General features: G+C 42.0%; 2 protein-coding genes across 2 annotated transcripts in view; one reads left to right on the top strand and one right to left on the bottom strand.

Annotated features, from left to right (window-relative positions):
• The window catches only part of cpped1 (calcineurin-like phosphoesterase domain containing 1), a 59,181-nt gene extending 55,054 nt beyond the window's left edge, over nucleotides 1-4,127 (bottom strand). The window contains exon 1 of the mRNA XM_086303000.1: nucleotides 3,792-4,127. Within this exon, the coding sequence (XP_086159126.1) occupies nucleotides 3,792-3,855 (64 nt within the window). The 5' untranslated portion in view covers nucleotides 3,856-4,127. The remainder of the gene's footprint in view (nucleotides 1-3,791) is intronic.
• Nucleotides 4,128-6,078: 1,951 nt separating this feature from the next.
• shisa9a (shisa family member 9a) overlaps nucleotides 6,079-23,975 on the top strand; it is a 57,734-nt gene continuing 39,837 nt past the window's right edge. The window contains exons 1-2 of the mRNA XM_086302998.1: nucleotides 6,079-6,956; nucleotides 8,165-8,271. Of these exons, the coding sequence (XP_086159124.1) occupies nucleotides 6,442-6,956; nucleotides 8,165-8,271 (622 nt within the window). The 5' untranslated portion in view covers nucleotides 6,079-6,441. The remainder of the gene's footprint in view (nucleotides 6,957-8,164; nucleotides 8,272-23,975) is intronic.

The following is a 23,975-nucleotide window of genomic DNA, read 5'->3' as shown; positions in this document are numbered from 1 at the left end:
GATAATTCTGTCCTCCAGAGAAACTCGAGCGAAGATAAGAAAAGAAAGAGCAACAAAAAAGAAAAACAAAAACTGCCTTGCTCCTGGGAGGAAAACTCGTAAAATCTCAACAATGACGAACTCGGTGTAATTGACATTTATGACACATTTTGCTTTTATGATTATCATCATCATCAACTCGATTACTTTAGAATGCCTCGATCCAAACAAGCCCAGCCTTGATCTCAGCTTATACTACACAGCGAGTGCTGTTGATGAATTTTGAATTCAACCTGAGGCTGGCCATATTAATGTAACAAAATTTAGAAGCACCTAATATATCTTTTCCAGACTTTCAGCAATATATAGAACGCAATGCGAAAGTCTTAAGCAATCCCTAACGTCTTCATATTTTGCTCCCAATGAGCCAGACTTTTCTGGGTTTTTTTAAAAGTGGTCTTGAGCAACCGTTTGAGACTTTCAGCATTCAAAGTTGTGCTTTGGACAACTACAATACTACCATAGGCTGTTAGCTGGAATAGGCTGTAGGCTAAGTGGAATAACTTGAAGAGAATGGATCGAGAGAGGCACCAGCAGTTTGTTGCAAAAACCTATTAGCCAAAAACTTGGTATATGTTGGCATGGTGTGCAGTGTGCCCATACAAAACTTTGAGGAAACTGGAAAAAGGCCAAAAGTAGCAGACATTAAAAAAAAGACTATCTACAGCAGGGGTTTCAAACTCCAGTCCTCGAAGGCCGGTGTCCTGAAACTTTTCCATGTGTCCCTGCTGCAACACACCTGAATAAAATTAGCAAGTCATTAGCAAGACTCCATAGCACCTGACTGCATGCTGAGGTGGCAATTCAGCCATTTGATTCATGTTACAGCAGCTCATGAGTGAATGAACATGGTGCCTGATCTACAGCATGAACAGTATCCAAAAGAAACAAATCCAAGAATCCAAAAGAGCAAAAATCCAACAAAGATCTGACATGGGACCTAGCCCTTCAGTTCATCCATCTACTTCACTGAAGCCTCATCAGAAATAGTCTCTATTCAATGATGTTTGTCAAGAAGCCATTCCTAAGGAAGGGTGAGATATGCCAAATTATACAAGAACTAGACTGAAAGTCTCTTACAACAGGTCTCGTGGAGTGATGAATCCAAGTTTGGTTCAAATCACCATCAACATGTACAGAGTTGGTAGGGAGAGACATAAAGCAGTGAGCATCATGGTTTGGGAATGCATTTCAGCCAGAGGTGTTTGTTTCTTGTCAAAACTGATGAATTATGAGTGCAGAAAAGCACCATCAGATTTCAATCCACCATGCAATACCATCTGGAAAGTGTCAGACTTCCAACAGCTTCATTTTTGAGCATGAGGATGATCTCAAACACACTGCCAAATATGGACTTTTAAGCTTGTTAGAATTGTACAAACTGTTTTCCTTATATACCATTTTCCCATGGATGTTTGCAGATGTTCCTTGCATAAAGATAAAGAAATGTGTGTGTCTCAAGACTTTTGCATAGTACCATTGCTTAAAAGCTGGGGGAAGGGAGCTAAGGCTTGTTTCAGACAGAGAGCAGTGAGGGGCCGCCACTGTTTGGATATGGAAATGAGCATAAAAGTCCTCCTTAAGTTTGGTGGAAAAAGCCTAATTTTATCTTAGCGGGCTGTGACAGTCTGTCAGCATTTTTACTTCTTGAGAGGATAAAGACTAAAGCTGCATTTTAAAGTGTAACTTGACCCCCAGCTCTGAGCCAAACACCACCCATTGCACAGTTTTGAAAAATCCTCAAAAGTTTGCAAGAGCAGGGAGAGGAGCTGTGGATGTGTGAGGCCGGGGGTACTCAGGGGCCACAGAAAAATGGAGAGTGACATAAAACAGCACATACTTTCTAATGATTTTTCCTCTCCTGAATCTCCCCCATACTAAATCTAAAGGGGATATTTAGTGTGGTGAAGGACCACGGTGTGGAATTAAATTGTGCCATTAGATCCAGCCCCTGTAATGCCCAAAGTCAGAGCTCACTCACTCTGGCTCTCTCTTCCTCTCAGGTATCAATAGAGTGATCTAACATCTCTAAATAAATAAAACCACTAAGTAGAAGGTTAGTAAAATGTGGAAGCCCCCTATTGATGATGATTTTATATTTGCATATGCAAAATGAAAGTACTTTCACTAAATTCCACTTAAGACCAGTGTATGGAGAAGGTGTGCCAGCCAATCCGGATTAGAGTGCATTGCTAGGTTACCATGTTTAAATAAGTTTGACAGAAATGTCAATATTGACACCGGCACTGAAATGTTTCAGTTGTTGGTACTTACCCGCTACCTCATTTCCCAAGGGGTCACCACAGTGAATAGATCTGCATGACTTGGCACAGATTTGTTTTACACAGGATGCCCTTCCTGACAAAACCCTCCCATTTATCCTGCACCACCCTCTCAGACTGTGTTTGCAATTCCTCCTGGTGTCAGACTGGGGATCTTCTGCATGCAAGGTGAATGTGTTAACCAGTACACCGTGGAGCCACCCACTGAAATGCTTCAGGTACACTTTTATAGCTGTGAACTAACCTCCTAAAACCAAAAACTTTCACATCTTTGAACTCATTGTTTGACAGAAAAGTTTTTAATTTTGCACCAGCTTTAAATATGCTTTGATGTGAATTTTGCTTCCTGAAAATATCAACTTTGGATGGGATATTCTTGGCAAAGGAAAAAGGCAAGTTCAATATGCAAACATATGTCCCTTAAAATGCTGGTCCTGCCCCTGAGTACTGAATAACTAACAGATACAAAAGATTTAACTGACCTCATTAAAATAAATAAATAAACCTTTTTATTAGATTCAGGACACTTTATAGTGAAAATGTTTTTACTCTGTGAAGCCAGGTATGTGTCTATTTGAATGGCATATTTTAAAAGAAAAGAAACTGGCAGTGCTCTCACACCCAGAGATAAGCAGCAGCCTTCTTGCAAAGTCAAACACCAATCGCGCTGATTTCGGCCACTGCGTGGACTCCACATAACAAAACTTATGACCATTTCAGATTAAAGTGAATGGGCTGCAAATAATAAAATACTGAAGATCTCAATTTTTGTCCCCCAGTTTCCTCATACTAGCCTGCTTCCAGCAGGGGGTGCTAAATAAAGTAAAACAAACAGGAGGGGCAGCAGCTCATAAACACATAGCTGTGGGCGCTGTGATCATGTTTTCAATATTTGAATATCTTAACGGCAGGACTACTTTGCCACTTAAGAGTAAACCATCTAAATCTAATACACCCCTCAGTTTCTTCCGAGGCACAGAAAACACTTTCGACTGAAAGAAGTCTGCCTAAACCTTCCAGGACAGGGCTTGATTTAGCTATAAATGAATGACTAATTAGAGACTGCAGCCGAAGTCAAGCATGGGTTTTATTTGTAAGTTGTGCATGAATGAATACTCAGCTCTGTAGCTCTTCTGCACCAGAGTTAGAAACAAATGCAAATCGAAATAGCCGCAACCCCTGTGTTTATGGATTGCCCCGATTTGATTCTTTGCAAGAACAAGATTGCCACGCTCCCTACTTTTAATTTTGTAAACACGAGCTAGCTAGCTAGCTAGCCACTCTGTCTTCCTGTGGTTGACAGTGTCAGCTTGTTGGTTAAAAGAAAGCTACGCAAACCTAAGTGACAGCTTTCCCTCTGTCAGAATATTAACCTGTCGCCACCAACAACCTGTGTCACCGGTGCTGCCAAGTTAGCTCACAGAAGTTGGCTAGCCGGCAGAGCTAAAGAAGCTAAAGGCAGTCAGTTACCTTCAGTGAGTCCGCTGAATGTCCGGTGTTTTGCCTTGAGAAAGATATTCTCACTCTCAGCCATAACACCCGCTTGGTTAAACCGTCTCCAGAGCAAACCGGCAGGTCCGAGTGGGATGGTTATGTAGCTGTTATGCTTCTCCTCAGCTGTTCCTGCGGCTAGCTAAACCCGAGACTCTCGGCGATCGACTAAACAGCCTTTTTGTGAGTGTGTATGTGATCGTCACTGCAGCGGCCCCCAGTGTGACTACCAGTTAAGGCAAGTACAAGCGAAAAAAAAGTCAGTTTAACAGGTTTTCCCGCAAACTTTTAAACCAGATACAACCTTCATGCTTACTGTTTAACTAGTTTCAACGACAAGAAAGAGAATTATGCTATCGTTTTAGCCACAACTCATCGTTTATAAATCAGAAAACAAAAGGGGGAAAAATCGATCAAGTCATCAAACATTCGCATCTTCTTCCGATAAACCTTTACAAAGCAAACATCTGCATCGTCCACACCATTACGTGTTTTAGCTGTGTGTGAGAATGGCAAAATAAGAAACCACACGAAAGAAGAACCTTGGACAGAGGTTAGAGTCTTTCAGAACCACGGAGAGAGCCACGTCCACCCGTCCTCCTCACCGCGCTGATTGTCTGCATACTTTAACACTAGCTGAATAAGGGCAAATCAAAGGTTTTTTTTCTTGCTTGCCAGACAGTTTGAATACATCGAAGGTCCTTTAGAAATCGGTTTTTTAACCAGAGAATGAATCATCAGAGGTGACAGAGGGGCTTGCATGTGGAAATATATTCGATTTTTATGATTTTTCATTGCACCTAACCTTTAATGAAGGCAGTTTTCACTTGAAACAGCATCTGTTTGAGATGAAAAAGAATTGCATTTGAAGAATTTACATAATCTAGTAGGAAACAAGTAATGGATGGATATTTTTTATTTTCATGTCTGGGTATCGGCTTTATCCATCTCCTGTGTCAGTAATTGGTAAAGTTAATAATTCGTTCATCCATTAATTAGTCATATTCATTCATTCATTCATTCAAATATATTGGAGTATCTAACTCATTATTCAGCCACCTTCCCCAATCAAACTTAAACCCCCAAACCTTCATCTAACAGCAGTATCTTCTGCACATAGACATAAACAAAAAACTTCCCAAAATGATCCCACAGCCCCACACACATGATCCACGAATCCAAGCAAAGCAAACACTACATTTGCATCCACTGATGCCATGTTCTCCTCCTGCCCTGCCCTGTCCGGTCGGGTCCATACACATCTAAATGAGAACATATGTTTAAAATAATATATAAAGGATAGATAGATAGATAGATAGATAGATAGATAGATAGATAGATAGATAGATAGATAGATAGATAGATAGATAGATAGATAGATAGATAGCAGAAAATTACTTTGTGTTGCGCTTTGAGCGCCACAAAGAAAAGACTGGGAAACTCACTCTACAAGAGTCCGGGTGGATTAATATCCCTACAAGCCAAAACATTCATAACTTTATTTTTGTTTTGTGTTGTTTTTTGTTTGTTTGTTTGGTTGGTTGTTTTTTTTTTTGGAGGGGGGGGGTGTCTCTATTTTTTGGTAAATTATTGAATTTTCCCTTTTCCCGAAACAAATTCTCAGATTTCTCTTGTTTCGCCTGGTTTATTGATACAAATTGTGAGGATTGTGCTCCGAGGCAGACAGATACGTACATTTTTCTTTTTAAAAAAATTTCATTTTATATTTTTCTGTTCCGAGCACCTTTGGCAAAAACCACAAGAGTGAGACATTTGCCTGTGGTGGAATATCACTCGTTACGGGGTTGTGTCTCTTGGTTATGGTCTTGATGGGCCAGATTGCTGTCTCCTATAGATGTCCCCTGGGATCTATAGGTGTTGTGTGGTTTTTTGTTTTTGTTGTTTCAAAATGTATCACCTGTTCTTAGAAGCTCTGCCAGCCGCTGCCTATTGTAACACATTAAGCTACTTGTGATTTCAGGATTTCTCCAACAATGGCAACCTACGACTGGAAGTATTAAAAAAAATGGGGCTCCCACGACTTTCCTCGCAGAGCGTAATAGTGATGTGCATAGACGCTTTTATCATAATATTTCACAATAAAGGCTCTCTCTCTCTCTCCCTCGGAGTCAGCCCTTGCAATCTCCCTCCCTCCCCCTGTTTTCCTCCTCCTCTCCGTTTGTGTGTGTGTGTGTGTGTGTGTGTGTGCGTGCACCAGGCTCTCCCACCCTCGGCTCTTCTATTCGCTCACTGCGCTCTCATCCTCGGTGCGGCTTGTGTCTCTGCCTACTCCCGTGCGTAAGTGCGCACAGACAGAGGAGTGAAGTGATGCACTCCCGAAAACGCAAAATCTGAGCCTGATAAAAAAGACAAAAACCTTTTGGGAAAGGCGTCTAAATGCGCACTCGCTGGAGAGGAGTTCAGTTAAGTCAAGTTTAATCCACATAGGGTTTTTTGTTTTGTTTGTGCTTTTTATTCCGCGCGTTTGTTTGTGGATAAAGATACGCGAGCAAAGATGTTCATCAGCGCGGATATTTCTGGACTTTTCGGCATATCATGACCGTGCGCCCTGTCCCCTCTCTTCAGGTCTTTTCGTTTCCGCGCGAAGTTGAACGGAGGAGAGAGCACAATGAGAGGGAAACACTTTCTCCCCTGCTTCTTGTTGCTCAAACTTATGGCTCTCGTGTGCAAGGCTGGCGGGATTCCAGGAGCGCTCGGGGGATTCGTAATGATCGCCACCTCGAACGGCTCCACGCCGGAGGAGAGCGTGTCCGAGCAGACCCCGCACACGGAGGAAAGGTGTCGGGGTTACTACGACGTGATGGGCCAGTATGACCCGCCGTTCATCTGCAAAACGGGCGTGTATTTGTACTGCTGCGGTACCTGTGGCTTCCGCTTCTGCTGCTCCATCAAGGAGTCGCGGCTCGACCAGGAAACCTGTACAAATTATGACACCCCGATGTGGATGAAGAGCGGGCAGACACCCTACAAGAAAACGAACAAGCCTCACGACAGCACCAAAGACAAGACGAACTTAATAGTTTACGTCATTTGTGGAGTAGTGGCGATTATGGCTCTTGTGGGGATTTTCACCAAGCTGGGGCTGGAAAAGGCGCACCGACCCCAGAGAGAGAATATGTATAGGTGGGTCTCTTTCTTTCTTGGTTTCTCTCTCTCTCTCTCTTCTATCTGTGTGTGTCTATCTCCCGCTTCCTCCCTCCCTCCCTCTCTGCCCGATTCTCTCGGTGCGCTTGTTTACAAAGAGACTTGCAGTAGTAGCCTACGCGCGCAATGATCTGGAGCGCGCAACGTGTGGACGTGTGCTTGTCGTCTTAACAGAGCACCCCACCACCACCACCACCACCACACACACACACAACACACATAAATTTATGAAATTAAATTAAAGAAAAAACTCAAACCCTTGACCTCTTCATTAGGGTGGGGGTCTCCTTGTCTCCCTTTAGTGGAAAGACTTACTGCAAAGTTGACCACCTTTGTCTTATGACAAACCCCTTTCTTCCCGATAAGAGTGCTCTTCTACAGGTTTGGGTCACTGAGTATCAAAATGATGTGTCTTAGGTTGTGATCTAGTCATAGAAAAGTCTAACTAAGTGTCGAGAAGCCAGACCAATGTTATCCACAAATTAGAGGTTAGCTCATTTTGGTCTAGAGCAAAGACTTGGAGAGCGAAGAGCAAGCCAAGGCCAACATGCAAAAAGAACATCGAAGCTATTTTGGCTTCACGTGGTGGCCTTGGCATCACACTCAGTCTAAATTTTCCTTTAATTTGACACCTATCCGTGCCATAAAACATCATAGATGAACTTGTGCATGTTACACTTCACACACGTGGTTTCCGGGCAACAAGAGCAATGTATCGCATCTTCTGTTATTAAGAGTCTTTATGAACAGGAACTGATACCGCATATTCCTTCCACTCCAGTCTATCCATCTGTTGTGGCACAGCGTAACATTATGAGCTGCTCTCCTCTCATGTGAGGGGCGGAGGGGTGTCTTTCAGTAGAGTAAGGTGGCATTGCACTCCATTGTGTATCACTCTTGACTGGAGATCATTTGCTTGTTTTTACACCTTCATAGTGTTGCAATTCAGTAGGTGTGAGTGAATGTGCAATAATTACAGTAAAAATAAATAAATAAAAGGGAACAACTGAAAGGAAATCTTTTCCACTCATCGTGGAAACTAATTTTTCTGGTCAGCTGCACCTCATAATGTGAGGTGCAGCTGAAACGACAGTGTGCACCGGTACAGTCGAACTGAATAATTAAATTAGCCATGTCATGCACAGTTCCTCATGTCTGCACGCCTCATCCATCTCTCTGTCTGACAGGGTCGTCGCCAATGTGCTGCAGGGCGGGTGTCCAGGTGAGCAGTATCGCGGGGAAGAGGCCCTAGGGATGCATTCGCAGCACTATGTCGCCAGGGCCACAAACATCCGTGAGTTTTTTTTCTTTTTTTCTTCTGGCAGTTCTGGACAGCTCGTTATTGGTTGTTGTGAACTGTGTGTATAAGTTAAAGCAGCATATGGAGGCGTGGGTGGAGTGCGTATGCGTGTCAGCAAATGCATTTTTTTTTTTTTTTTTAAAAAGCTGCTTATTTAAAGCGAGATTGAGTGGATGCCGGTTGGTGTCAGAGAGCCTCTGCGAAGTCATTCGGAGTGATGGAAGGATGTGAGAGTTTGGGATCAAGTGAGTCGTCGCAGCCTTGAAAGCAGCCTCGTATCTGGCCGATGGTGCAGAGTCGGAAAATCCATTTTTAAAAAAAAGAAAAAAGAAAAAGACACGACCATAAACGTTGAGAGAAAACGCACATCCCTGCAGGGCTTGTTCTGTGTTTTTTTTGTTTTTGTTTCAAATGACAGCACTGGCTTTTGTTTTATCTCACACTGGCCAGATATCCATCCATTTCATAACAGCCTAGAAAGAGAATACCTCCCTGTCTTTTCAGCCGTTATTCACCATTTTATTTTGGTTCATGCCCACATGATATAATGAGAGAAAGAGGCAAGTGGAAGTGTGTGTGTAAGAGGAAGTAGTGGTGGTGGTTGTCTGTTTACATATGTGTGTGTGTGTGTGTGTAGGGAGGGTATAATACAAAGCGTATGAATGCCATCTATTTCTTCTGTGTCCCGTGGGCTGCTACAGTATCAAGCTTATTTGCTTTTAGAACATCGAAGACCAAAGAGATGAATGTGCACAAAACCCGCACATTCGTACATAAATGCATGCAGGGCAGAGAGTACAGTAGATGACATATAACACATACAGGGACAGCACACAGCATTTGGGCTCACTTAAAAATTGCGTCACCTTTTTATGCCAAAACAAAGTAACAAATCTAGTCTGGTATTCAGCACAGAGACACAGAGTGACACAGAGTTCCCTCTGCCTCATTCTTATTATCTAGTTATACGCGAATGGCACCTTGTAGCATTATAACTGACTGGAAGCTGAAATCCTCACACATCCAGAAGCCTTGCCTTTTTGTGCATTTGCGTGCATCTCCATACTTTTGTGAGTCCAGAAAGACAATTTATTCCATCAAATTTGACATTTACACTTGATTTCTAAAGTTTTTACAAAAGTAAAAAAAGAGCCTCCTCTAGCAGCCTAAACCTGTTGCAGCAGGACTAAGAGAGGGTGCAGAGTCAATCGAGTCAGCCGTAACTAGAAGCTTTATCAAAAAAGACAGTAGTTTCAAGTCCAATCTTAAAAGTGGAGAGGGTGTCTAGTTCCCGAACCCAAGCTGGGAGCTGGTTCCACAACTCCCAGTTTGGGTTCTGGAAGCTGGTCCCACATAAGAGAGGCCTGCCTCCCGTTCTACTTTCTAATACTCTAAGTAAACCAGCACACTGAGAGAGAGGAGATCTATTGGGGTGATGCGGTACTATGAGTTGTTTAAGATAAAAGGGTGCTTGATTATTATTGAACACAGAGACAGCAGTATCCATACATTCCTAATTCACTCCTTTCTCTTTACATCTTTAAACGCGTGACACGTCACAGTTACAAATGACTGCTAATGAATCAGGACGTCCGCATCAAAGGCAGCGGTCAGGGGGTGCGAATGCCTGCATCTGTTTGGGAGAATGAGATAAATGCGCAATCCTGCAACGACAGGGTGACATAACCCCACTCAGCGTGAAGCGCTACACCCACAGATGCCATCAACATCGTGATGAGAACACATCTCATAGAAAAATGTGTGGAGAAAGAATTAAAAAAAAAAAAGGTTGCATTGATTTCTTTATTTAAAAAGAAAAGGGTCGTTTTTCGGGGGAGGGAGGTGGGAGTCCTAAAAGGGCTTCCATGAAAAGAGATGAATAACACTTTCAGTAGGTGTCAGGGTCCACTGGAGTCCTTTTTTTCTCCCTGTCCACACTGTGGGAGAGAAGAGATAGCTGGGTGGCCTATCACCTAAGTGGCCAGGAGGACACGGCTGTGAAATAGCGATTATTATTTGCAATGTGGAACCCGCTCCCCTTAACCTTCTAATCCTCTGGCTTGTGGGTAATCATGTGGAATGTTATTAACCTCCACGATCTGCCAGGACCCCCCCCCCCCCCCCCCCCCTACACACGACAACCACCTGATTGGTTTACGGACCCCTCCCTCAAACTTCCATAAGCATTGCAGTCGATTTATTAGGGTTGCAGGAATGGAGGTGAATTAGGTATGGATTTACTCAACGTGTTATTCTTATTTAAATGATTAACAGAAGATAAATAGATTGAAAAAGGGCAAGGCGATTTATCATTACAAGTGTCACTGTGAAGTACTCAGGTTAAAGGGACTGTCATGCACTCTGTGCACATGAAGCGAGTCTGCTCAAATATAGCGAAAGATTGTGCTGGAAAATCTATTTTAGTGCAAAAGCACTTATTGATTATAGCTTATGGCCAGATTGCCCTATTAATGGCATGATTGAACCTGGTCTGGCAGGTCTCCTTTGTTTATTTAACAGAAGAGAAATTCCTTTTTCCTGTGTGACAGCCAGAATGCCAGTTGTCTGTGAAGGAATCATTGATGACCGCCACTGCTGTATCATTTATAAGGTTCAGTCTATTTGAGGAATATCCCACACAAGTGTGAAACACCCAGAATCAATCAGCAACACACAAGTCCGGGGTTTCTGTTTATTATGTCCACCCCCAATCCTGCATATTAAAAATGGAGATTGAGGTTGCTTCTTGAACCAGAACCCACCAACCTATAAATTACCCAGATGGGCAGGTTTGTTGACTTTTTTTTCATCCCCCCGCAAAAAAAAAAAAAAAAAAAAATGGAGACTTTGTTTGAATCCTTAAAAGGCTCCTCTTGTAGCATCAAAGAGACAAAGAGGGGAGGGATGAGGAAAAAAGAGGGGAAAGTAAGGACAAGAAAGAGGAGAAAACCATAAAAAGGGACCTATTCATCTTTATGTTGTGTTTCCTCCTACTGAACATGAAATCCTGCTGTCTACATGAACAGATTTCCTTACCTGGATGATTGAGCGTGCGACGAGTCAAATGATCTCAGTGGCAACATCCAGACGTACAAAGGCAAAGATCACTGATGAATGACAGAGCTTTCTACTGGCCATGTTGTCTACATTTGACATAGTTGCGACCTTTGCTGTTCCACTTAATGAAGACGTTAGTTGTGAAGTTTTACCGTAAAACAGCAGCGATCCTTGTGACTTCTTTCTCTTGTCATTTGGGATAACACACTCAAGAGCTTTAGGTGGGCATCACTGTTGGTATTATTAAGATAAAGCACACACTCACACACAAACACAACATACATATCTCTCAGTATTCACAATGCAGCTCCCCATTTGCTGGCTTAATTACCTTCCCAGTAGTTATAATCTTTTCCTAAACATTCTGGAAGGATGAAGGATGAAATTTTAATAGGTAATTGCTTCTGAGATTGCACAGGCACGAGAAAAGACCCCCATCTGCAAAATGCTCCGGCTCCGCGTTGTGACTGTGAGTGTGTGTACGAGTTTGTGTGTGAGTGAATGAAGGTGCGCGCAGGCGTACAGTGTGTATGCAGGCAGCACGTAAATGTGTTTTTCAAGCGCTGCACAAGTCTGTCAAGAGGAGTCGTACGTATCCTTCGTTAAAAGTAGGTGACTGTGTGACCTTGTCTTCGCAGCTGTCATCCGAGCCTTCAGCATGTCACATCTGATTGCAGAGTGCCAGATCCGAAAGCAGAGCCTCAGCTAGTGAACCTACGTGCGGGCCGTAGAAACAAGCAAAGAGAGGCTGTGAAAGAGAAAATGACAGAGCTGTAGGTAGTTATCTGTGAGGCGTCACTCCAGCTTGGGCTCCGTTTGAAGCTCAGCTTCTGTCCTTGTGTTCAAACAGGCGGGAAAAGTGCAGTCGAGGTTCCATCCCCGAGTTTGTCTTTTAGGCTCATAGCCGGCTGGAGTGACAGGAAAGCTTCCACTACATCTGCAGTTAGTTCTCTTTGATCCAAACCACTGAGTAAAAAATTGTCCCATTTTTAACTTGACTTTGCTCTGTCATACTCGCAGAAGCAAGTTTAGAGGATATTTTTATACGTACAATTAAATAAGAAGTTACCTATTTTTTTTTGGCAATATGCTTTTTAACTTATTTCAGTTTGAAGATGGACTTGTTTTTCTGTTTCCAAAAAAGGAGTCTGCAATGTGTTGGAGGTGTTGGACATCACAGGGGCTGAACTTTGTCACTGATTCTATTTTTATGGTAGGAACTGAGCTGTGGAGGGTGTCAGATTTGGTGAATCCTTCATGGATGAAGTGGTCTAGTCAGCTTCACCGAGTGAGGACTTCTAACTCGCACTGAGGTAGTTTTTGACCAAGTGTGTTGCTTGGAATGAGAATTAGCACCTCCAAGTCTGAGGCCATGGTTCTCAGTCAGAAAAGAGTGGAATGGCCACTCTAAGAACAAGGTCCAAAGTGGAGGAGTTTAAGTATAAGGATGCTGTACCTGTCTGTTGAGGTGAAGAGCGGTCGACCTACGTTCTGGCCGTCAGGGGCACCTCCTGGGTGAGCTGTTATGAGCATGTCCCACCCAGAGGAAGCCTTGGGACAGAACCAGAACACGCTGGAGAGAGATTATATCTCTCAGCTGGCTGGGGAGAGGGATCCAGACCTGTGTGAGCAGCAGAAAAAGGATGGATGGATAACTCTTTCTGTGAACATTAAACTAACCTTTTATGAATTTATAACTTAATTAAATTCATAAAAAAATCTCAAAAGCAACAAAAAACAAACACACAAACAAACCAAACAACTTTTTAAAAAGGAGCAAGCTACATTTTTACAAAATATGCTATTGCTAATTAGCTAGGTATCGCTAGGTAGCTATGTGCGTGCTCTATCCTTCTGCAGTCAACCACAAATTATAGTGCACAAATAAGCTATTTCATTTTTGTGTTGCTAAAATTAAGTATATTTTATATATATAAAAGTATTGTTTAACAAGCTTTGGTTGTAGTGGATTCTTTACTCTCTGGGCCAAGCTGCTAACTGTCTCCTAGCTTTAGTTTTATATTTAGTACATAGATCTGAGATTCCCAATATCATCCTGTCTCTTTAGCGTAAGCAGCTGTCACTGTGCTGACAGTTGTTTCTACCCAGGAAATTAAAGCTTGGCAACATCTGTTTACATCTGAGTCACCTACCTGTGAGGACAAAAATGCCCTGTGTGATTTTTTGCATTTAGCTATTTTTGTCCTCTTTAGCGCTATAAATTTCAACACGTTTGAAGAAATCAAATTAGCTAGTCAAACCCTAATGCTGTGTCACATGGTAATCAGCAGAGCTGCATCTTCAGGCCCATTTGGATTCATCACTCATGTGTGCCGTTTGCCACTCGGGTTTATGGATGACTCATAGAGAAATGATAAGGCACAAATGTCTGCAATCTTTGGCACAGCTCCTCTTTTGCTGGCTGTCACATAAGACAAGCCTCTTCATGATACCTTGCATTAAGTGTGATTTAGGTGGTTTGAAAACCTCATTTGCAGCCTTGCTATGGGGTTTAATAAGGTTACAGAGACCAACAAACCAGAAGCAGAGAGAGCTCAGATTCTCAGAAAGTGCACAAGTGTCTCCTCCTCTTCCTCTCCAGGGCCTCATTCCTGCACCCTCTCGCTGCCTAATTATCTTAATGTGAGGCCCCTCAGCAGCCCTGGGACACCATTAGACTTCTGCTTATTAGGACTTGGGGGTGGTGGGGTGTCTCAAAGGCGGCAAGCATCGACCAAACAGTAGACACTGACTCAGAGGGAGGCCAGACAAAAAGGTGTCAACACTGACTGAGGAGGGAGACTGGGGCTGGAAGGAGAATAAAGGCAGAAAAGGTTTTAGAAACTGAGAAGATATGCAATGCAGAGAAGAAAGTGTATTTTTAACTTCTTTTATGAAATCCTAAAGAAGTAGCCGGTTAACCCTAAGCTGTATCACACTTCTCTTTACCGAGCACAAGCTTCTTTTGGAGACGGTAATTGGAGCGAGCGCTCGTTCTGCAGAGAGAAGAAAGCAAAAGCAACGTTTTGATAGGCAGTGAGAGTGTTTTAATTCATGCCACCCATCCCTGTTCATTGTGGTGTGATATAATAAAAAGCAAATTTAAAAATGGAGCGAGGGATGGAGAATATCTTAACGTCTAATCAGCCTAACACCCACCACCCTCCAAAACCCATCCCTCTTTGCGAATATTAATCAGTTCATTTACTCTCAGGAAGTCACATCTTGCATTTGACAGGTAATTATGTCTGCGCCTGTGTGTTTGCGGGTGCGCGCATGTTCATGTCTGCGCTCACTCGCGTGTTCGTCACACGTCCTGTATTTGCATGTGGCGCTGTATGTCATAACCTGTGGTCAGCTTCGGCCCAGCAGCGAGTGCGATGAGGGATATTGCATCCATCCATCTATTTCTCTCTCATTTACACAAGACTGTCTGTGATGATACAGCACTCGCGGGCGGCCGTGGGATATTCAGACAGGCTTCCAGGCTGCCTGTTTGAACAGGTGGTTTTCGCTGGTTTCTAATTAACTGCTACACTGACTCTTCCCAATCAACTCTTCGAATGAATCAGACAAACCTTTTGCAAATATTAGGATTATTTTCAGTTGGATTGATTTGAGTTAATTATTCATCAGGATAGGATAGGTGTAAACAGTTTCCAAACTGCTTTTTTTTTTAACTTGGAAGGGATGCTTTAATCAGTGCGTGTATCTCGACTGCAAGCAGTGAAGCTACTGAGAAGATCGCTCTGTTCTTTGTAAAAATAACAAGCTTAAGGTCTGTCAGATTTACTGTGAAGCAAGCTGTACCACATGGTGGAATTACAAGTCTGTTTAGCTCCCCCCCTCCAACATGTTACCTGTGTTACGCTGAGTAAAATCCTCTGTAATCTGCTGCCATTTTCATCGTTTTTCTTAGTCTACAGTTTCTACCACTGTTGCTACTGTTGTAGTAAAAACAATAGAGCTCTAATCTTCTTTATTGCAAAAAAAACAAAACAATGAAAGAAAATATATTTAATAAAAGAAAAAAGCTAACCTAACCTAAACCCCACAAGAAATAATCCAAATAAATAAGAGAGAACTGTGTTTTCAAATCAGCATCCTTACACAAATTTAAATTCAGATCTCCTTGTTCAAAGTCTCAGGATTGATTGATGCCTGTTTTGTCTCTACGCTGTCTCGTTAGACGTGCCACCATTGAAACATACGTCATTTCGCTCATACGAGGTGTGATCAGAGGTGGCAAAAGTATAGACATTCTTTACTAAAGTATAAGTACTGCAGCTTTACTTAAGTTCGTGTGTTTTCACGGCTCGGCAGCGAGTCATGCTCGTTTTCTTTATTTCATGTTGTGGTTTTAGAAAAATGCGACAAACACATTTCAGACAAATCCGGGCTAGTGCGACAAACACACTAGCCCGGATAAATTTGAAAACAGCGTTCTTGTCTAAAAACGCTCCGTGTCCACACTATCGTTTTCAGTCATTTCCAAACAGTTGTTCATCCACACTGAAACGACTGAAAACGCTTAAGTTCCTGTATTGCGCATGCCTGAAACGTAAGACTATTCAACCTGCGTCATTTCTGTCTGCCGATTATTTACTTTCCGGCTCTTTGAAACGGGGCAAAATGTCGAGAAAAAGCAGCGAGTTTTTTAAATGGACTGACAATGAGGTGGAGTTGTTGCTGCGAGTAACAGAAAAGTACAAAGTTGCAAAAGCGAGTGAGAATTAAAGACTTTAAAGAAAAGCTATGTGGACATGGGTGTGACTTTGTGCTGACCATTGGGGGGGGGGGGGTGTCCAAGATCTCAGTCTAAATAATGATTAAACATGCAACTATTTTGCTGGTAATACCTGAAACAAGTAAAGAAAATCAACAGCCTGTTTATGCAAGATAATTCATAATTTTATTGAGGGGGTTATATTGGCTGGGTCTGATTATTGGGGGGGTCATAGCCCCCCTAACCCCCCTGGAAATGATGCCCCTGTATGTGGAGCGTGTACAAGCTGATATTAATCTTTAATAGGGCTGTTAAAAAAATGCGTCACTGTTTCCAAAAGCCTGCGGTTACGCTGTCCACACTGCGGCGCAAAAACGCCGTTTTCAAATGTATCCGCTTTGGAGAGCATTTTCCAAAAAGCTACGTTTTCCTTGACCAAAAACGTCATCTGGGTGTGGACGTAAGGCCAAAACTGAGAGAAAAAGATTTTTTTTTAAACGAAAATGTATTAGTGTGGACATGGCCTAAAACAGAAAACACGAGTCTTCATTCTGCACCTCTGGACCACTTTGAGCGCTGTTGATAGTTTTAGATCTACCTAAACTCTCACCAACATTGCAGACTCCTGTTCTGACCACAGACATAAAACATAGATGTAGCTTCAGGGCTGGAAAAATGAAAACAATGCAGAAGTTAAGAAGAACCTGCATTCCATCTGAAATCCACCACCATAGATGTGCAGTCCTGTTGAGGTCCTTGGGAATATGGGTTTCAGTTTGTAAACACTGAGTTTATTGGCTCATTCGCTTATTTTGGGTTGTATTTTATAAATCTTGGCCAAACTGTGATTCAGGAATGGATTTTACATTTATCGACAGATTTGTAGAACCTTCTGATCGCTAACTTATGCAGAGTTATTCAGTTAGGCAAAAGGACATGTTAAACTTGAAGTAATTAAAAGATCACTGAATTTAAAATCTTGATTATGGCTTGGTTATGATTATAATTAGTGCAGTCAGAGTACTCTTAAAAGGAAGTTTAGTGTGGTTCATCTGAAAAAATACAAATGAAAAAAAAAGGTTGGTACCACTGAAGTATGTCAGAGAATATTTACAGTATTGTAGGAACTGGCCATTCACTTCTTTCTGTGTACGTACCATGAAAGTCTTGGCTTTGAAAGAGAACAGTCTGTTTCCATGAACCGGCCAAAGCAGCAGATCACTTTACATGTCCCCAAAGTACCGGAGGCTCTTTTTTCTTTCTTATATACACACATGCATATGGAAACCAAAAGGCGCCCACACACGTAGAGCCTCCACACACACACACAATAATTCTGTTCCAGGCCTCAGTTTCACATGCCTGAGTTTTCACATGGCCCAGGGGCAGGCAGCACATTTGCTTGGCTGGCTGACTGATGCCACCAGCGTCACAGGCAGGGAAGGCTCTTGCTGATAGCACATTTGTGGCCCCCACCATCCAAAAACACCATTCAAACTCAGGGTTGCGGTCTCAGGGAAGCTAGCTCTACCTCTGTCTCTCTCTTTCGCCCGCAGGCATCAGTATGGTCTGGCTCGCTCACCAACCTAGCCCAAGGAGGTTAGGCCACATTGGCAAACTTCACGCTGTAAACCCTCCCATCCTCATACACACATATGGACACACAAGAAACAGTAACACACACAAACTCATGGACAAGCTTACAGCCCCCACCACCCCCCACCCATCCTGCTGGGCACTGGCCCATGGATAGGGGACATGTGGCTGGGCAAAATGCGTCACGATGCTGGGCTCTCAGTCCGACAGATCCTGTGCCTGTCTGCCTGCTTGCAAATTACCAGCCTGGAACGCCTCACAAAAACAGAGAAGGAGTTTTGTTTTCTACCCTTCTGATCGCCGCAATCGCCCTGCTCTCAGCCTCGCTCGGCTTCTGGCCACTGTTGCCTTTTCTTTTGGCATTACTTGTCTCTTATGGCAGTAGCTGGTTGTAGAAACAAGTTTCTTTTCTACTCCTGGTGTTGCTTCTGTGTGTATTTTCTACAAAAAATTCTACCAGAGAGCGGCAGAGGTTTGTCGATGTCTGAACCACTTTACGGTATATCCATCAGCGTTGGCATGGCAACCCCTGATAAATATGTTCCGATTGTTACACCACATCAGTGTTTTTTTGTCTTGTGAAATATTGGAGTCCACAGCTGAACAACAGCTCTCCTTCCTTGAAGGACTTAAACCTGGAGATGAAACTGTTTTTAGAAGCTTTTTCTTTCAGAAAAAGGTCAGATGTTGTCTTTATTTATTTTGCCCAGACTGGCGCTGTTGGAGAAACACAGTCAGAATTACCTCAGTGTCACAGAAAAGAGTCAAGGAGAGCACACTGATTGAATGCATTATACTACTACTAAGGCTTTCAATCAACTAAAAGTTTATCCTCGAAGAGGAAAAAGCATTAACTGTTATGCTGGATTGCAGCACTTCGGCATTAAAAGAATATTTTAGAGTGCTATAAAATTGGATATTCAAGCTTCCCAAGAAAATGCTTGCAGTATGATGTACCTATCCTGTGTTGGTCTGCATGCATCTTAAAAAAACACTCTTATTTCAACCACAGTATAGTTAAATACAGCTAAATAACTCATTATTGTTTAGGTGTGGAAGGGGAATTGACTTAAAAACAGTATGATGATGAGGAGCTGGGATGAGGTGGGTTGCACAGCAGCTTGCAGATGTAGCAGCAACGATGGACTGGATGAACAGCTGTAATGATGTAGCCTTGTATGAGATTAGTGACTTGAATGTGTAGAGATGTCAGCTGATGTGGTCTGGCTTGACTGGATGAACTAGCTCAGGGGTAGTCAACTCCAGGCCTCGAGTGCAGGTTTTAGATACCACCCTGGGTCAACACACCTGAATCAAATGATTAGTTCATTGTCAGGCCTCTGGAGAACTTCAAGAAATGCTGAGGAGGTGATTTAGCCATTTGAATCAGCTGTGTTGGATCAAGGACACATCTAAAACCTGCAGGACACCGGCCCTCGAGGCCTGGAGTTGCCCACCCCTGAACTACCTGAACACATGCTATGATCATCATGTGCAATATCAGTTTCAAAGCTGATAGTTTGGATTCCTTCTTTCCAACAACAGTCTTTGGTCGTTTGGTAGATCTGTATATCTAACACTTGCATTTGGATTGTTTTCCTTCATTTTCATTGACCGCTGTGATTTGTCTCATACATATTTGCAAATGGACCATTTCAGCATCTTCTCGTCAGATTCAGATCACAGGCATGACACTGTGTCTGCACACAAAGCAACTTAATGAGCTTTATAATCCCAACATGCCTTATCTTATTGGAAAATCAGTGAGCACACTGATTTAAGTGGCAGCCCAGTAACGTCTAATATACTCCAGCCTTCCTGTGATAAAGTATTCAGTTTATATTTAGTTCTGTCATGAGTAGAAATGAACTGCATGCAAATGCAATACTTTCCTTGATTGTCTGCCTGACAACCTAATCGTAGAAGTTTGCATGTCTTTCCACATAGGATAATTATCTCCAATTTCACAAGAAAGGTACTTTTTTTACTATACAGAAATGGAAATTGCACAAAGTTCTGCAGTGAGTGGAGGGATGTGACAGAAGCATAAAGGAGAGGAATCTAGAGGGAGACGCACCTTAGATGTCACTGTCAACCTCACCAACAGGCAGCGATTGAATCAGTCCTCCCAAGGAATCTTGGGAAATGGAAGCAGAGGGGATCTGAAAGTGCTTTCTTTCCTCTTTTTCTGATATGCAGAGCCTGCACAAGTGCGAAAGACTGAGCAGAAAGAGACAAATAAAGTAACAGAACAAAAACGAGAGGAGAAGAATGCAAGAGCAGAAGCAAAGATGAGAAAAGAATGAATGTGGTAAAAAAAGACAGCAAGACTGTAGTTGACAGCTGACGTGTGAGGAAATCTATATCTGAGACCATCGATCTTTTTAAGCCTTGCCTGGTATGAAAGTGGAAAGACACAGAGCAGATAGGATTCAGACAAAGCTCCCTACTGCACTTCACGTCCAAGAACACAATGGTAACATTTCTCTGTTGTGGCAATGTGGCTTCGGCGTTTTGACATTCATTTACTCCTGAATTGGTCGAAGTCCCCATTTGCTTTCGCATTGGCCATTTGGTTTCATGTCAAGTGTGAACAAACAGTATTGATGTCACTGCAAAGGGTTTATCAGACTTTTATAGCTTGCAGGTAGATGTTGAGGGCTCCCTCACTGGTGGTCAGTGAGAAAACTGTGATAATAACAATCATATTGGTAACACATAGGGGTTAATTTTCTGTCAGAAGTAATAGCTGAAGTGTTGGGTGGAGGGGGGGCATCCATTGGTTACTTAGCAACCTTTTGAAATAGGCATACTATCCATCCATCCATCCTCTTCTGCGTACCCTTTCAGGGTCGCGGGGGAGCTGGAGCCTATCCCAGCAAACTGGCAAACTAGAAAATACAGTGTTTTCCTGCATATGAACTCTTTAAAACTATACAAAATGAACTTTGTTCAGGGGCTTTCGAAGTTATAATCACCAAGTGCTAAAGTAGCCATCACATAAAAATGCAAACATTATTTCTAATGTGATTAATTTGGTGCTTTTTTACTGTTACATTCTGACATCTGTTATAATTGCCACAGTCAGGAAGGTTTAGTAAATTAGGATGGCTAAAAGTAAAAAACAAAGTTTCTTATTCTGTGCTGCTGCTATCATAATATAACATGACCTTCTGATGAAGGAAATTTACACTATTGCTGACTACATACAATGTTACCAGGGTACACCTTTTGCCTGGGGGGATGACTTTGAGAGCTTTGAGTGAATTATTTGAGATCATCAAATTTTGAAAAGGTCTCCTTGAAAAGAAGAGTGAAGTTAGCAACCCAAGGAAATCTTGTTTACTTGGAAAAATAACTATACCACTTTATAAATACTTTTGAAATAAGGAGAAATAATCTACTTTGAGAGGTGTGGAAAGAAAAAGGGTAAACAGAGCAGGACTATCCTTTATTGAATAAATACAAGTTGTAATTGTGAGTTGTCACAGTTTGCATTTTGCAAAAGGACAATATCTTTCTTTGCATGCATACATATCAAATAGGGCTGCCACAAACGATTATTTTGATAGTCGACTAGTCACCGATTATTTTTGCTCTTATATAACTATCATTAGCTTACAGCTTTAAGTGTTTAAGGTATATGCTTACTAAAAATAAAGACAAGATGATAGTTTATAAAATTTTAATGAAATTTGCAGATTGTTTCGGTGGAGTTTAATAAACGCAGCCGTCTGCTCCTTGCTATCTAAAATATAACAGGACACCGGAGTATATTCTCCAGCATCTCACACTTCTGATAATCAGTTGTCTACTTGACGTCTCCGAAAACGTCGGAGCGCTTTTGAAAATATGTGGTGTCTTCATAAACTGAGCAGATATTTGAGGTTTACACAGCTACATTCTCGCCTGAAAATATGTTAAACGTTTATTTTGTGACCCAGAAAGAATAATAAGAGTAACATTAAAACTAACTAGCTGCCGCCATTGTTGGAAACTAAGCAGGGCCGCGCTATGAATTCTGGGATAGGTTGGGCCTCGAAGCGACCCACCCTTCAAATCTGGGGGGAAAAGGGCGCATTTATCGGCCGCATTTGTCAGAGTCTTCGAATTTGGACAGTCTTTGTGGTGTTGCTGTAATGTAATCGGCCTACAAATAAGTGCACAGGAGGATGCAGTTCATAAATTTGGACACAGTTACGATACCGGACACTGCTTCTTCTTCTTCAGGGTTTAACAGCAGCTGGCATCCTTGTACATGCAGTGCTGCCATCTTCTGTTTCAGTCCGTTATTACACTCTTAAATCCTGCTACTTATTCTTGTGTCTTTCGGGATCTTAAAGAGCTTCAAATGATGTGTCAACTATTAAATTAATCGTCGACAATTTTGATAGTCGACGTAATCGTGACTAGTCGACTAATCGTGGCAGCCCTAATATCAAGTCAATCCAGCTTTGACTTTTACAGCCTCTATAACATTAGGAGAAAACAGCAAAGACTTTCCTATTAGTGATACAGGGACAGGAAGGAGGGTCTTAAAATGTAACAATTTTGTATCAAATAAAAACTCTTAACTCTGAGGGACAGTTACAGAAACTTATATCATTTCGGAAATTTTTGGGAGGCCGTTGGTCCCATTTATGAAATTTGCTTTATTGGTAGTTTTGCATGTTGCAATCCTGATTGCTGGTTCCCCAAAAGTTGATTCTGTCCATCTGAACATAGCGCTTTCATTGAAAATCCATCTTGCAAACCTGATTCCTTAACTTTTCATCTCTCATGCAAGTGACAAAACATTTCTCCCACTTAAAACGCTACAAACAGATGGACAGAACAAACTTCCTGCCGAATCCTTACCTTATTTAGCACGGTGGCATGGTGGTTAGCACTGTTGCCGCACAGTGAGTTCTGATGGTGAGTTCAATTCCACCATCAGGCCAGGGTCTTTCTGTGTGGAGTTTGCATGTTCGTGTTTGTGTGGGTTCTTCCCGGGTACTCCGGCTTCCTCCCACATTCCAAAGACATGCAGTTAGTGGGGATAGGTTAATTAATTAATCTAAATTGCCCATAGGTGTGAATGTGAGTGTGAATGGTTGTTTGTCTCTGTGTGTTAGCCCTGTGACAGACTGGCGACCTGTCCAGGGTGTACCCCACCTCTCACCCTGTGACCGCTGGGATAGGCTCCAGTGCCCCCCGCGTCCCTGAAAAGGATAAGCGGAAGCGAACGGCTGGATGGATAGAAGCAGGTAGTTTTTCATTTTGCAAACCTGACAACGCAAGGGATTGAATTAATTCCATCATTATCATATAGTAACAATGTCACAACATGTTAAAGCATCAACCAATATCAACTTAACATCATGTTAATACCACAAATCAGTCTCTAAACATACTAATGCACAGATATATGATTTTACTGCTAGCAAGTTATCATTTTGTTATTAATATATTGCTATACTATTGTATCACATGTGCCTGAGCTTTATTTCTACATTATTGCCCCCAGTTTCTGTATCTTATTACCCAGTAATATACATTTTAATGTAATATCATTCAGCAATAGCCCCTGTTACTTGCATCATCAGTGGTTGCAACTTGGTTGCAGGGGAATTCAATGCGATAAGCCTGTGGGATTGTTACCTCAAGAAAACAAGTCTAAATAAATTAACCCAATTTCATTAGAAAACATGCTTACTTATCTCAAGGTAAAGGCATTAAAAAAACTGCAAGTGCAGCCATTCTTGACTTCAACCGAAATCCCAGATTAATAAAAGAATTCATAAAATTGCCCAGCAGCTTTTGCATGGCTAGAGCTGCGAAATATTAACTATGAAACCTGCATACCAAAAGGACTTTACGTAAGAAATATAGAGAAACTCAATTTAGAAAGCTAATATTCTTGCATTAACTTTCAATGGAGATACTGTGATAACATTTGTGGATATGGCGCGAGCCTAGATTATCTAACCGCATTATTTAGAAGGAAAACTTAAAGTGGTTACACCTGAAATGTTGGTAATAATTTACCATTGTACGGAAAAGTTGTGCAAGCGCAATTAAGGCAAATGTGTTAAGACTAGAAGAAAGTTTAACCAAGAATGTTTGTCCCAAATCCTTCCAAAATTCCTACCTTTAAATCATTGCCATCGGTGCCACACATGAATACTTTTTCTGTGATCAGAAAGGACACATGCAACATTTAAAAAGCACCTTTTATTATTATCTGACAGTAGTTAAAATAATACAAAAATAAGGCAATAAGAAAAATGGATAAAAGCACCCAGAGGTTTCTTTGCAAATCACGGAAGTATCGGAAGCA

Source organism: Aulonocara sp. 'chitande type north' Nkhata Bay, linkage group LG8 (assembly GCF_057382095.1).
Source record: "Aulonocara sp. 'chitande type north' Nkhata Bay isolate Kocher_YH1m ecotype deep benthic linkage group LG8, A_spYH_male_GT1.1, whole genome shotgun sequence".
Lineage (NCBI taxonomy): Eukaryota > Metazoa > Chordata > Actinopteri > Cichliformes > Cichlidae > Aulonocara > Aulonocara sp. 'chitande type north' Nkhata Bay.
Note: the sequence above shows the minus strand (reverse complement) of the source record. Positions and strands in the feature narration are given on the sequence as shown.